Genomic DNA, 13,667 nt, shown 5'->3' with positions numbered 1-13,667 from the left:
CAGCTTCCAAAAAAATAAAAACAACAAAATAAATAAATAAACAAACAAATAAATAAAAATCATAAAATTGAGGAGTCACTTTCTTTTTTTTTTTTGGGTGGCTGGCCAGTATGGGGATCTAAACCTGTGACCTTAGTGTTAACAAGGTTGAGCTCTGCCAGTCCCAGAGGAGTCACTCTACTTTTTAAAAAGAACTCTAAATGTTTGCATTTCAAAAACATTTGTCCACTAAAAGTACTCAAACCAAAAAGTTTCATAGAAAAAAGCAAATGATTCTCACAGCAGTATTCTGGAAAAGGAAGTGTATACTCCTGCTATACATAAGGAACTGGAGGGGAACCTTCCTTCCATCTGAGACCAGCTTGTACCATTGCCAGAAGCCTACTGCATTTTATGATAGGTCTGCCAAAAAAGGCGAAATTAAACTAACAAGCATACTGAAAATAATTTAAATATTAAGAAATCTAAATGCTACAATCTCTTTAATATATGAGAGACACAGTTATAAATAGCTACAATATTTTGTACAGAGGCAAGCATAGAAGAGAACTCACAATGGGAGAGAAAGATGAAAAAGGGCCCCCAGAAGAAAATAAGGGAAATAGAGCTATTTATTTCCTATATATCAGACAACAAAACAGAAAACTTCAACATCAAATGGTTTGTCTTTATTCCTAGGATAAATTCCTGATCTTCAAATAGCACCTAAAAGACAAGGTTTTCTTTCCTTTTGGCCTGAGATCCTTCTGGCCCTGTGTAGCTAGCTCCTTCTTATGTTGAATTTCCCACAACTCCCAGATGCTTCAAAACAAATCCACAGTCCTGCCATATAATACATCCATTATTTCTAACAGGAGTAGATACTGGTGAGAGAAACTATGTTTCTAAACTCTGAGCCTTAACTTTACAATGAAAGATTGTCTCTCAGTTATAAAATTCTGGTTTGCATTAAAAATCTCCTATGCTAAACTTCTCTCTTGACTCAGATGGTAAGACAGAGACTCACAGAGATTAAGGTCATAAAGCTACTTAATCTTAGTGACAGATCTGGAATCCAGGTTTCCTACCTCTTTCCACTATACTACCTTGAATATTTAGTTGTTCAATGCAACAAGTATTTATTTAGTGCCTAATGTTACTAGGAATTGTTCTAGACACAAAGGAAATAGCAATGACCAAACAGACTAAAAGCTCTGCTCTCAAGGGGCTTACACTCTAATAGGAAGAGAGACAAATAAGTAAAATGTATATAGTAATTTATCAGATAGTAATAAAAGCTATGGAGAAAACTGACGCACTGTAAAAAGAGATAGAGAGGAGGTTGTTATTTTAAAGAGGGAGAGCATGGAAACCTTACCGATAAAGCGACTTTTGAGCAAAATCTGAAGGAGGCAAGGCTATGGGGGCACAGTACTGCAGGCAGAAAAAAATAAACACAAAAAGCCCTGACATGAAGCATGTTTGTGTTTGAGAAACAAGATCGAGGCTGGTGTGGTTAGGGAGGACTGAATAAGGAGAAAAACAGGAGAGTGCCACAGAATTGTTTAGGTCATTGGGGGTGAACAATAGGACTTTATACTATTAAATTATTATTAATTAATGGTTTACTATTACACTCAGTAGAAGCCCAGGTCCTTACATGTAAAAGACTGACATACTCTTAAATTTACTGTGTTGAAAATGGAGTACTGGCAGAAAATAAATAAATAAATAGATGAAAGAAAGGAAGGAAGGAAGGAAGGAAGGAAGGAAGGAAGTAAGGAAGGAAAGAAAGAAAGAAAAGAAAAGAAAGAAAAGACTATCAGGGAAGAGGGAGACAAGGGTAGGTAAGGGACAAAGACAAATGCAGGAAGAGCAGTTAGGTGGCTTCTACAATAATCTAAGTAAAAGTTAATACTGCCTTGGACCAGGGTAGTAAAAGTAAGAAATGGTGACAAGTGGACAGACGCCAGACGTTTTCTGAAGGCAGCATCCACTAGATTTATAACCAACTGGATACAGGGTGTTAAGGGAAAGAAAGGAACCAAGGATGACTTGAGGCTTTTGGCCTAAGCAACTGCAGGGATGGAAATAGTCATTACTTAGATAGGTGAGAGTATGTTTAGTTTTGTGAGAAACTGCCAAACTGTCTCCCAATGTGGCTATACAATTTTGCATTCCCATCAGGAAAGAGAGTTCCTGTTGCTCCACAATTTCATCAGCATTTGGTGTTGTCAGTCTTCTTGATGTTGGCCATTTTAACAGATGTGTAGTGGTAACTCATTGTTATTTAATTCACATTTTCTGAATGACATGTGATGTAGAGCACCTTTTCATATGCTTACTTATTGTCTGTATATCTTCTTTGCTGAAGTGTCTTCTGCCCATTTTTTAATCTGATTGTTCACTTTCTTAGTGTTGAATTTTAAGAGTTCTCTGTATATTTTGGAAAAGTCCTTTATTAGGTATGTCTTTTGCAAGGTACTGTCTCCCAGTCTGTGGCTTATCTTCTCATCCTCGTGACAGAATCTTTCACAGAACAAATGTTTTAAATTTTAATGAAGTCCAGTTTATCCGTTACTTTCATGAGCAAAATTGTTTTTATTTCTTTGGGTTTGGTTTGGAGGGTGGAGAAGCAGGAGTATGATTTTTTTGAAAACAATTTTATTGAGATATAATTCACATACCATACAACTCACCTCTTTAAAATGCAAAATTCAATGGTTTTTAGTATATTCACAGTGTTGGGCAACTATCACCATAACCAATTTTAGAACATTTTCATCACCCCAAAAGGAAACTCCATATACCTATTTGCAGTCAGTCCCCACTTCCCTACACCCACACCTCACAGCTCTAGGCACTAATCCCTTTTTTAAAAAGAAAGAAAAATATGTATTACCTATTAAAAAAAAAATTACCACTTTGACCACAGCCACTCTAATTCAGTCCTTGTAGATAGAAGGCTCAATTTCAAAAGATCAGTGTTATATAGCATCCTAGTTCTATCAACAATCCATCAGATCTGTGATACATAAATTTTTACTATATTTATAGTAATTAACATCCAAAGTTTTCAACCTTTTTGGGTTTTTTTTTGTTGTTGTTGTTGTTTTTACCTGAACTCACTTCCATCCAGATTAGGGGTAGTTCCAAAGCACAAATATGCCAGGTAACTGGTGAATATTTCTATGTTTGGCCTATATATTTTTTACAGCTTTTCATCACCACTTCACTCTCTTCAACTTGCCAGAATAAAAAAATATTGTTTTTTTTAGGTTAGCTTCATAGCAGCAATACATTGAAAATATTTTTTCTGATACTATATACAATTAAAAAAATTTTTTTAAATACAGTGATGCTTTAAAGTATGCACCTATCTCATTACCTTACCCACCTTCCTTAGGTATAATGACTTGTTCAATTAGTATCTGCAATATTTTTTCAGGTACCCTCACCAAACCTCTTCAAAGAATTCCACCAAGGTATCTGTAGAAATACTTTGCTGTAATTTGTACAAGAGTGGGCAAAGTTTTCTGTTTGTTTCCAAGTCTGTTCCCATGAGGCCTGCATGTCATCAGTCACTCATCCCAACCACATTCCCTTTTGGATTGCACATCTTTTAAGAACAGGCCTAACTTACATCAGTGAGAGTCAGAGCCCATACCATAAATACAATTTGAATATTTCCCCCCTAACACAAGTCTCCAAAGAAGCTCACCTTCCATTCTTCTTTCCACAATGTATCTCTGGGAAAGAAAAGTTCTCTATTTCCTACAATGTTGATCTCTCAATTTGCCCACTCTCAGGAAATTGTTACCTATAAACTTGGGGGGTTCCACTCTGTATACTCCTATAAAGATCAGTTATTAAAATATTACTCAAGCAAACAAACAAACAAAAACTACTGTGAACTCCACCCTGAATTAAGCCAGATTGTCCTCTAGAGAGGCCTGTCCTCACTCTCCATTATACTGCCCTACTTTCTCAAATGCTTTTTCCCAAACTGTACTTTAATGTGAAAGACATAGGAAATGATCCTCTTTAGAGCTTGTCACTATGTAGACATAACCAGACTATATACAGGATTCTGTGAAGGAGGACCCTGGGGAATAATGTCTCTCTGCTCCCTGTATCAGCGATAGATGTGATTTTCCTGAAAAGTTTGTTTGTTTTTATTATCTTACAGACTTTGTGAATTTTTTTTAATTGATCAGCTTCCTTCTTTCTGTAGGCTCCTAGAAAGCTTAGGGCCTAATCTCTACGAGGTAGCCTGGTCATCATAACTTTTATTTTACATGCTATTCTCTCTCTTCTTCTTTTTTTTTTTTTTTTTTGGCAGCTGACCAGTATGGGATCCAAATCCTTGATTTTGGTGTTATCAGCACCATGCTCTCCAAAGTCAGCAAATTGGCCAGCCCTGACATACTACTATTACTTTTACTGCTAGTTCCATCTTGGTTTCCTATCTTTATTTTCTCTGTCTCATTTTTCTTATTTATTCTGAATGTAATTTATCTTGCTATACTCAGTGCCTCTTTATAAACCACCTACATCCTTTTTGAAACAAAGTGAATTACATTTAGTTAACACGTTGAAACTAATCATAACACAAACTCCTGAAGGACTCCATGGTTACCATATTTCAATGTGCCAGAATTTGTACCCACATGTTACTGGCTCTCCTAGCCCATCATGCCTCCTGAACTGCAAGTCACCCACGGTGAGTGGCCCATACTCCCATGCTGACCTGAAACTAATGGTGGACCATAAACTGTAGAACGACTCTGTGAAATCCTGTCAGTCTCAAAGGCTGAGTGTCTTAGACAACAACCTTCAACTGGAGCACCGCATGCTAACTAGAGTAAAATTATAGCTGCCTCCTGTGACTCCCACTTCTGCAGATCCCAACTGAGGTTTAGAGAGCTATGTCTCTAAGCCAAAACCATTGCCTCTCATCTCTTCCGTTCAGCAGTAGCTTAACAAGTTCATATCAAACACACACAAAAATAAGAAAAGTCTACGAAATCTCAGTATAAACCTTATGTAGGTCAGGCAACTACACATACAGTGGCCTCACAGAACCCAGCCTTGCCCTGGGCAAGACACATGCCCCTCTCCTCCCAGACCCTTCACAGCTTTGTTCTGCTGCTTGGTTTGTAGGAAGGATGGCTTTTCCTAAAAACAGCCACTGAGGCAAGATTTTCAATCTTATTCCAAATTTAGGGCAAACTACACCCTTCTCTCCCCATCATGTCAAATGAATACCTAATCCTTGAACATAAAGGGGTTTGTGGCCTCCATTCTTAGAGATCCTATTTCTCTTCCCTACCTTTCCCTCGAGAAACTTGTTCACAGTTCCATTCTATTCTCTGCTTCTGTCTCCCTGTTCTCTCTTGCCCCTCAAATACACCAGATTCTAAAATTTTTTAATTCTTTGTTTAGCTGATCTTGCTATCTAAAATATACTATTTCCTATATATACTTTTACATACTGGTATTTCTTTACCCTTAGCTAAAGAAATAAAGATCTACCTAAAATTATATTTTACACAGCCATGGTATACAGTCTCTAGTATAATACAAATCACTGGGAATAAGGAATAGGAATATGAGATGACAATGATATTCACACCCTTACAATCCAGAAGACAGTATCTGTATCTTCAGGCTAGACCAGAGTTTCTCAACCATCGCACTACTATTTCTTTGTTGTGGAGGGCTGTCCTGTGCACTATAGGATGTTAAACAACATCTCTGGCTTCTACACCTACTAGATACCCATAGTACCCCTCTGGCTGTGACAACCAAAAATGTCTCCAGACATTGCCAAATATCCCCTGGGGGGCAAAATCATCCCCAACTGAGAACCACCAGTCTAGACCTTTACTCTTGACTTTGATACTATCAGAATAGTGTTTGGAGCACATTTGGCAATCAATACATGTTGCCTAACTGCCTAATTGATACCTGTGTATGCAACACAGGTCTTCTTCACATCTCCACCTCAATGTCTTAACTCGGAAGCATCTCAAACTCAATACAGCCAAAAGCAAACTCCCTGCATTCCTTAATCTAGTTATGGTAGTTTCTAAGTAAGCCTTGACAGAAACTAACACATTATACTGTACTCCTCTCTCCTTCATAACCTAGACCTAATCTGTCAACAGTTGCTATTATTATACCTTCTCCAGTTCCTCTCCAACACCACAATCACTTGTCACTGGCTTACTTCAGGCTCTCATGTGTCACCTGGCCTACTGCTTCTATGACATTTTTATCCCATTCTAATCCATGGTCCACCAATGCTGCCAGAATAATATTTCTATAACCTACTGTCACTGTCCTCCTTAAAAATCCCTCAAGAGGACTAGCTATTTAGCTCAGTTGGTTAGAGTGCAGTCTTATAACACCAAAGTCAAGGGTTTGGATCCCCATACTTGCCAGCCACCAAATAAATACATAAATACATAAATAAATAGACAGATAGACAAATAGATAAACAAATAAAATCTCTCAAGAGCACTCCTCTGCCTATGGCAGTGTTTCCCAAACTCCATTCAGATACCATCTTTATGATTTTGTCATATTCCTACCATACACAACAGTATATCCCTGTAATAGTTTTCTTTAAATCAACTTTTCCTTTTAGTTAGCTATATCTTAATATGACAAAGTCACAGTATTTGTTTTTCCCTAAAATATAAAAACATTTCAAAGTGCTTCTATATCACCTAAAAGATAAAAATCCAAGTTTATCAGCCTAGTTTTCCATGATTTGGCCTCTGCCTGTCTTCCCCATCATCACCCCCAGCCACACCAAACTACTTCAAGTTCCCTGTCTTATTCCATTTCTGTTGCTTATAACAAAATACCTAGAACTGAGTAATTTGTAAGAAAACTAAATTTACTGCTTACATTTTCAGGTGCTGGGAAATCCAAAGTCCAGGGAATACATCTGGTGAGGGCCTTCTTTGGTGGTGACTTCAGCAACACAGGGTATCACATTGTGAGAAAGTCAGAAGCAAGAAAGAGAACTCCTCGCTCCTCCTTTTGAAGCCCTCAGAACCATGCCCATGACCACAATTAAACCATCAATGGATGAATCTATTTACTTATGCATGTTCCTCACAATCTAATCATCTCCTAAAGGCCCCACCATTCAATTACCAAAATAGGATTTCCCATTCTCTTAACACTGTCACAGTGGGGATTAAGTTTTTTGGGAGGTGGGGAGACATTCAATGTACAGCATTCCCCAAACCAGCCATGTTCTTTCAGATTATGCTATACTATGGCACATGGTATTTATTCTGCTTGCATGTTCTTTCCTTCCTGTTTTGTCTACCTGAACTCTGCTCACTCTCCCATTGCTTCTCCTTTGTCAAACCATCTCTGACTCCAGAGTTAGATGCTACTTCTTCTATGCTTGCCAACACCCTCAGCAGCCCTCTATTACAGCACCTACCACACTGTAAAATGATCATTTGACTACCTCTCTATCTCCCTTACTATACTGAGAGCCCCCCAAAGGCAGAGAGAAGTATCTGATTCTAGCCCTGGCACCCAAAGAAACAGTACTCGACACAATAAGCCATTTAATGTTTGTTGTAAAGTAGTGTACAGTTTGATTCAACAAACCTTTACTGATTGTCTAGCACATACAAGGCAATGTTCTAAAACTGTAGAAAATACAAAAATAAACAAGGAATGATTTTGGCCTTCAAGAGGCTTGCAGTCTAATGAGGGAGACAAATATTTGCCATCATACAAGACAGAACACTCTAAGTGGTAGAATGGAGCAATAAAGTGCTTTGGGGCAAAGCAGTGTCAGTGTAGAAAGGAAAGAACAAGAATTTAAAAACAGCAAATAATTCAGATATATACTCTGCTGAGTCACTGTGGCAAAAATCACTTAAACCTCACCAAGTCGTGGCTCTGACATCTGTTTGGCTTATCACAAGATTGTATAAATGACAAAACGGACATGAAGGTGCTCTAAAAACTATTAGTAGCTATATAAATTCTAACCATTGCTAATCAATTCTGACTGTGGAATCCAGGAGCCCTACATGGAAGGAGTGACATCTAAGCTAGATCTTGAAAGAGAGGTAATAGGGGGAACAGAAAGTATTCTATAGAGGAAGCATAAATAGTAGTTATAAACGTGAACCCTGAAGCCAGACTGCCTAGGTTTGAATCCCATCCAGTTTCTTCTCTTACTTACTAGTTGTATGACTTTGGAAACTTATTTAATCTGTTTGTACTTTAGTTACCTGTGTATAAAATGGGGCAAATATCAGTACCCAACTCATAGTGTTATTATAAGTATTGAAAGATTTAATATTTGTGCTATAGAAGTACTAAATAAATAGGTGAAAGAAATAGACTGAACAGAAGCAAAGGAGCAGCGAAGTACAGGGCATGTTGCCCAAAGAACGCAATCTAATGTGCTTAGAACAGAAGGTAAAATAAAGGCAAGGCAGTGAAAGGTGTACCTAGAAAAGCATGCTATTCTATTAGCCATCCTAAAAAGGCTATTAACTGTATCACAAAGAGCTCTACAGGGAGGTTTTCCAACCAAGTTCCGGCTGTCATTGATTAGCTGTACATCTTAAGCAGGTGATAGACTCTACAAAGCTCAGTTTCCCCTTGGTAAAGTGAGAAGGCTACAGAACTAGATAAACTCTTCAGCTCTGAAATTCTTAGAAACGGGGCTAGGGAATCGTTAGAGACTTGCACTGTGCTATACAATATCTACAGCTTCATATGGCTACTGAGCACCTGAAATGTGGCTGGTCTAAATTGAGATGTGCTGTAAATATAAAACATATACCATACTTCCCAGACTCAGTACAAAAAAGGACAAAATATTACATTAATAATTTTATATTGATTACATGTTGAAACTGCATTAAATAAAATACTACCAAAATTAATTTAACTTGTTTTTATACTTTTAAAAATATGGCTACTAGAAAATTTGAGACTCACATTTGTGAGCATTATATTTCCACTGGACAGCACTGTTATAGACTATTTTCAGAAGACACAGGAGAATGTAGTTTTGAGGCCAAAAAGGCAACCCTTAGAAAAGGTCTTGAAAACACTCTTCTATTCTTATACAAAGCCACAATTTGTCCCTAACTGCTGTACTGTGTTCAGCAGTTCTCCTCACTGTATCTGAAGAAAGATTCAATGCAAAACTAAACAACTCAGGTAAACAGAATAATCGATAAGACAGGTAATAAGGCAAGTGACAAAACTAATCAGGCTTCAAATCTGGAAGGACAAAGAATATTATATATGATGACAGTCTGTAAAACCAGATAGAAGCTGAAGAAAGAGGTAGGAAAGACTGTTCACCATATCTCAGAAACAAGCAAGGAAGAATTCTTTGAAGCTTTATGGACACATTTCAGATAAAAGTACAACTCTGCAGAGCAGGTAGCCTTATATAATATATTAGGAGATGGCTCAGACTAAATATAAAAGTGAGTTCCAAAAAGATCACATTAACTATTAATCCATAAAAGTGGTTACTATAGAATTACACAATTCTTTGTGTTGCATCCCTGAGAGACACTAGTATTTTCCCAGTCCCTTCTATGGTAACTGTCTTCAGCTCTCAGTAAAAAAACAAACAAACAAACAAACAAACAAAAACAACAACAACAACAAAAAAACTCAGTGTGTAATTTCTTTACTTACATGTCACCTTTAAGAACCATCCAAGAAATTAGACAATCTTTGTTACAGAACCCCTCCCCCCAAAATATTTAAGTTTAAGTATTCAGTAAACCTGCTTTTTATCATTCATTCTTCCACTTTGCCAGGTAGGAAATCTGTACCTTCGAAACTTTCAAAGGACTCTTAATGGTGGACCACTTGGCTCGTGCATAGATGAAGAACACAAGTTACCTGCAAGAATTAATGTGACTTGCAGGACGCATTTGTTGGAGTGAGCAGGACTGAAGTCATGTTGGGACCTAAAACCACCTGGGCTAGAGTTTTAAAACACTGTTTAAAATACAGTGTTTTATTTATTTATTTATTTTATTTTTATCTTAGCATGCATTTCTCTGAGTTCCCGCTTTTCTCATGGTTGTCTGTCTGTTTGTTTGTTTTGATATTTCAAACCTTGCTTATGGGGCAAGATGACACTATTTACATGAATGCAAAGTTATTTTCTAGTAAGCCTGGAGCTGCAGACTCATTACAAGATGTGTACTATCCAGACCCTGAGAAACCCAAGGAAGACATCAATAAAGCTATGCTGATCTCACTTTGAATCAGGACCCTAAGATAACATCAAAGATGGGAGCAGAAACCAGAGGGAGCCTTGGTGAGATCTTCTACCTGGCTTCTTGCACGGAGCCCCTACAACTCACGGTCCCCCCCCTCCCTCCTGCTTTTCCTTTCCCACTTTCCATTCGCTGAACTCCCCCTTTAAAAACCCCTCAGTAAATCTGAGTCTTTGAGATGGCTTTAGTCTGGCCAATCTCCTCCTGGTTTATCAAAAGAGATGCGTTAGCCAACCCTGTGTCTTCAGGTCACTTGCATTCCTGAATAAAAGCTGACTTGGCTCACTCGGTAGAGTGCGGTGCTGATAACACCAAGGCCCCGGGTTCGGATCCCATATACGGATCGCCGGTTCGCTCACTGGCTGAGTGTGGTGCTGACTTCCATTTTCACCAAAAAAATAAAAAGAAAGGAAATCTGCAGTACCTTCTATGGCCCTCTCTAAAATCTTACTTGTAGGTAACAATCACATTAGCTCTTTATAAGAAAGGTTTCACCGTGGTCCCCTCACTTTCACATTCTGTATTTCATTCTTATTTCTTCAAAAGTCAGGTAGATTAGATCCAGTACTAGTGATCTGACCATTTCCAATTCAGCTATAAACTTTGATTAGCTATAGAATCAAACAATAAATCCTATGCATTTGTTCTAGTACCTCCAACTAATCAATTTTAAACACAGGTAAATTTCTGTCATCTTTTCCACCAGAACAAATCTTTTCCACCATGTTCATTAAGTGACCCCAATGATTTCTTTTGTTTTCTTTTCTTTTTGGTGCCTGGCTGGTACAGAGACCCAAAGATTTCTTTTCTTCCTCTGACAGAATCTTTTATTTTGGTTTTAAAGCCTCAGAAAAGATGCTCCTGGAACATTTCCTAAGCCTGCCTTAATTTTAGTTTGCACTTCATTCCAAGAAACAGAAACAAAATTAAACTTCGTTCAATACATCAGGGATGAGCATCATAAGGAAATTAATCTGATAAAAACACTTCCAAGATGGAAGAAAAGCTTCTATTTATAGAGAAAAATTCAGAATTATTGTTTTCTCTGCAGTTCCCCAAAAGGTTTCTTTTTAATTTACTAAGAAACAGATACAATCTAAGTATAGTCCAATTGTGTCTCAACAGAAAATAAAATGGTTTAATAACTATATTTCCTTAAGAAGGAAATCTAATGTTTATCAAACTAAGAGGTCTCAAGAAACTCCAACTGATTATCTTTCAAATCTTTTCAGTGTCCAATGTCAAGTTAATATCAAGACACATTTTCATAACAGGAAGCAGTATTTTATTAATTGTAAACACAAAGTTTAAAACAGCTTCACACATGACAGAAAGAAAACAAATTCCACATCAATTCATTGTTATGTAATAAACTTCACCCACGGTATTAACGATGCTATCAAAAGAAGTCTCGTTACTTTTCCATGAATCTGGTCCCAATATTAGTTGTATTCTTGTTTCCTAAAAAAGCACATAGGAAAAAGAAGCCACAAAACTAATGTCTGAAGGACGCAGACGAGCATGAACACTACATCACTACTAAAAAAGTCTTTGTCCTTATTTTAGTTAAATTATCCTTTTTAAAATGGGAAAACGCACGAAAACAATTCCCGTATCATATAGCATATATGATTAATATGTAAGTACAATTCCGTTACAATCACAACAGGACATGTGGCCTTAAACATTTTGCATACTTGTTGACTGATGTTAAATATCAACTTCCTGTACCAAAGATAGGAAAACACACACACACACACAAATACCTTCCTTCAGAAAAAGAATTCACTGACGAAGATAAATTGTTTTTATACCCACAACGCGGCATAAATAAAAAAAGAATAAAAAGAAATCATACTATCAACAGTTTACGCACTTACCACACAGCAAATCAAAGTTAACTGAATAAAAGACAGTAGCACTAGCCGATAAACACTGCTAGGAACCCACGCATTGGTTTTAGCAAACGTACAGAAACTCTTTTGCATGCCTTTACTCTCACATTCATTCCTTTATCCATACCTACAGTACTCTTACTTAGACTCGGCAGTAACAAGGAACAACTCACCTCCTTCAGAAAACCAAGAAATTTTGACTTAAGAATGGGTTATAGGGGAAAAACTTAAAGGACCGAAAGTACGTACTTATTAAGACTGACTACTTTATCCTCTTAAATCAGCTCAACAACACACCGTACTGAGCCACGGGATCCCCGTCTCGATTAGCGGAAGAAAGCCAACACTCCCGACGAGCCACTTGGAGAGTGGGAAGGAAAGAGGGACGACGTGACGTCCTCTCACATCACTACCAAACTGCTCTGGCTCACCGCCCTCCCTGAGGAAAACGCACCGGGGCCGCGTTCCGGGAGCCGGCGGCATCTCCTGTCAGACACCGGCCACCCCGAGCTCCTGTCACCTCTGGTGGGGATGACCCTCTCCCGAGAGACTGGCCGCTGGGGCTTGGCTCGGACTCCGGGAGACCCGGGGGCGGGCTTGGGGGACAGGAGTCTTCTAAGCAAAGCTGTCAGGGTTCCGAGTCCTAGGGTAGCCCGAAGGCCAGGAGCGGCGACCCTGGGGCAGCGGCGGCGATATCCCTCGGGATCCCCGCTGAAGAAACTGGAACAGCATTCGGGGGACTCGGGCTCCCCCGGCTCTCCGCGTGACGCCAAGTCGGACTGGGTCGCCTCGCACGGCGTTGGGCCCCCCACCGCGACGCAACGGGATGCCCGGCAGGGGTCCCGCGGGGAGAGGAAGGGCGGGCCGACGGGCGCCCCACAGCCGGAAGGGGCAAGACCTGCAAGTGGGGCTCCCGCCCTAGCAGGACTCACCTTCAGGTCGTTTTCCGGCAGGTACTTGCACTGCCGCGCTATCTCCACATATTTGTCCAGGTCTAGCGGCGCCATTTTAGGAGTAGCAAGCCGCAACGGCGGCGGCAGCGGCGACGGCGGTAATAGCGGCGGCAGCGGCGAAGGCCGAAGCCGGAACTCTACCTACGTCACGTCCGGCCCGCGAATGGCGTCTGCGCAGCGACGTTAATCTTGACCCGATTCTCCCTGCTGCCTCGGCACGCCCCGCGCCCTCTCTGACTGAGCCCAGGCTGTCGACCCGAAGAGGTCCCCTCGGTCCAGCCAGCAAAACCTGCTGGGACTCGTCGTCTGCCGCGGCGAGTGCTGGGATTTGTAGTTTTGAATTGTGGCCAGATACTCCTCTTTTCCTCCCCTCCCCTTCCCAGACTCGCTTCTGGGGACCCGAGTGGTGAGGCTTATCCGAGGCAAAACGGCGAAGTAGGTGACTTTAGCCATTACCTGGTTTCTCATTCAGACCCTTTTAGGCACTCTCTCAACAGAACATCTTCAGTTAAAAATTGGTTAAGCCCGGCCGTCGT

At 39.6% G+C, this 13,667-nt stretch overlaps 1 protein-coding gene across 2 annotated transcripts in view; it reads right to left on the bottom strand.

Annotated features, from left to right (window-relative positions):
- The window catches only part of PPP6C (protein phosphatase 6 catalytic subunit), a 29,041-nt gene extending 15,712 nt beyond the window's left edge, over positions 1-13,329 (bottom strand). The window contains exon 1 of one of the 2 annotated variants that reach the window (XM_063082356.1): positions 13,111-13,329. In XM_063082356.1, the coding sequence (XP_062938426.1) occupies positions 13,111-13,185 (75 nt within the window). In that variant the 5' untranslated portion in view covers positions 13,186-13,329. The remainder of the gene's footprint in view (positions 1-13,110) is intronic. The other variant, XM_063082355.1, reaches the window with a different exon arrangement.
- Between the last annotated feature and the right edge of the window lie 338 nt (positions 13,330-13,667).

Source organism: Cynocephalus volans, chromosome 17 (genome assembly GCF_027409185.1).
Source record: "Cynocephalus volans isolate mCynVol1 chromosome 17, mCynVol1.pri, whole genome shotgun sequence".
Taxonomy (NCBI): Eukaryota; Metazoa; Chordata; class Mammalia; order Dermoptera; family Cynocephalidae; genus Cynocephalus; species Cynocephalus volans.
The sequence above is the reverse complement of the archived record's forward strand: the minus strand, read 5'-3'. Positions and strand labels throughout refer to the sequence as shown.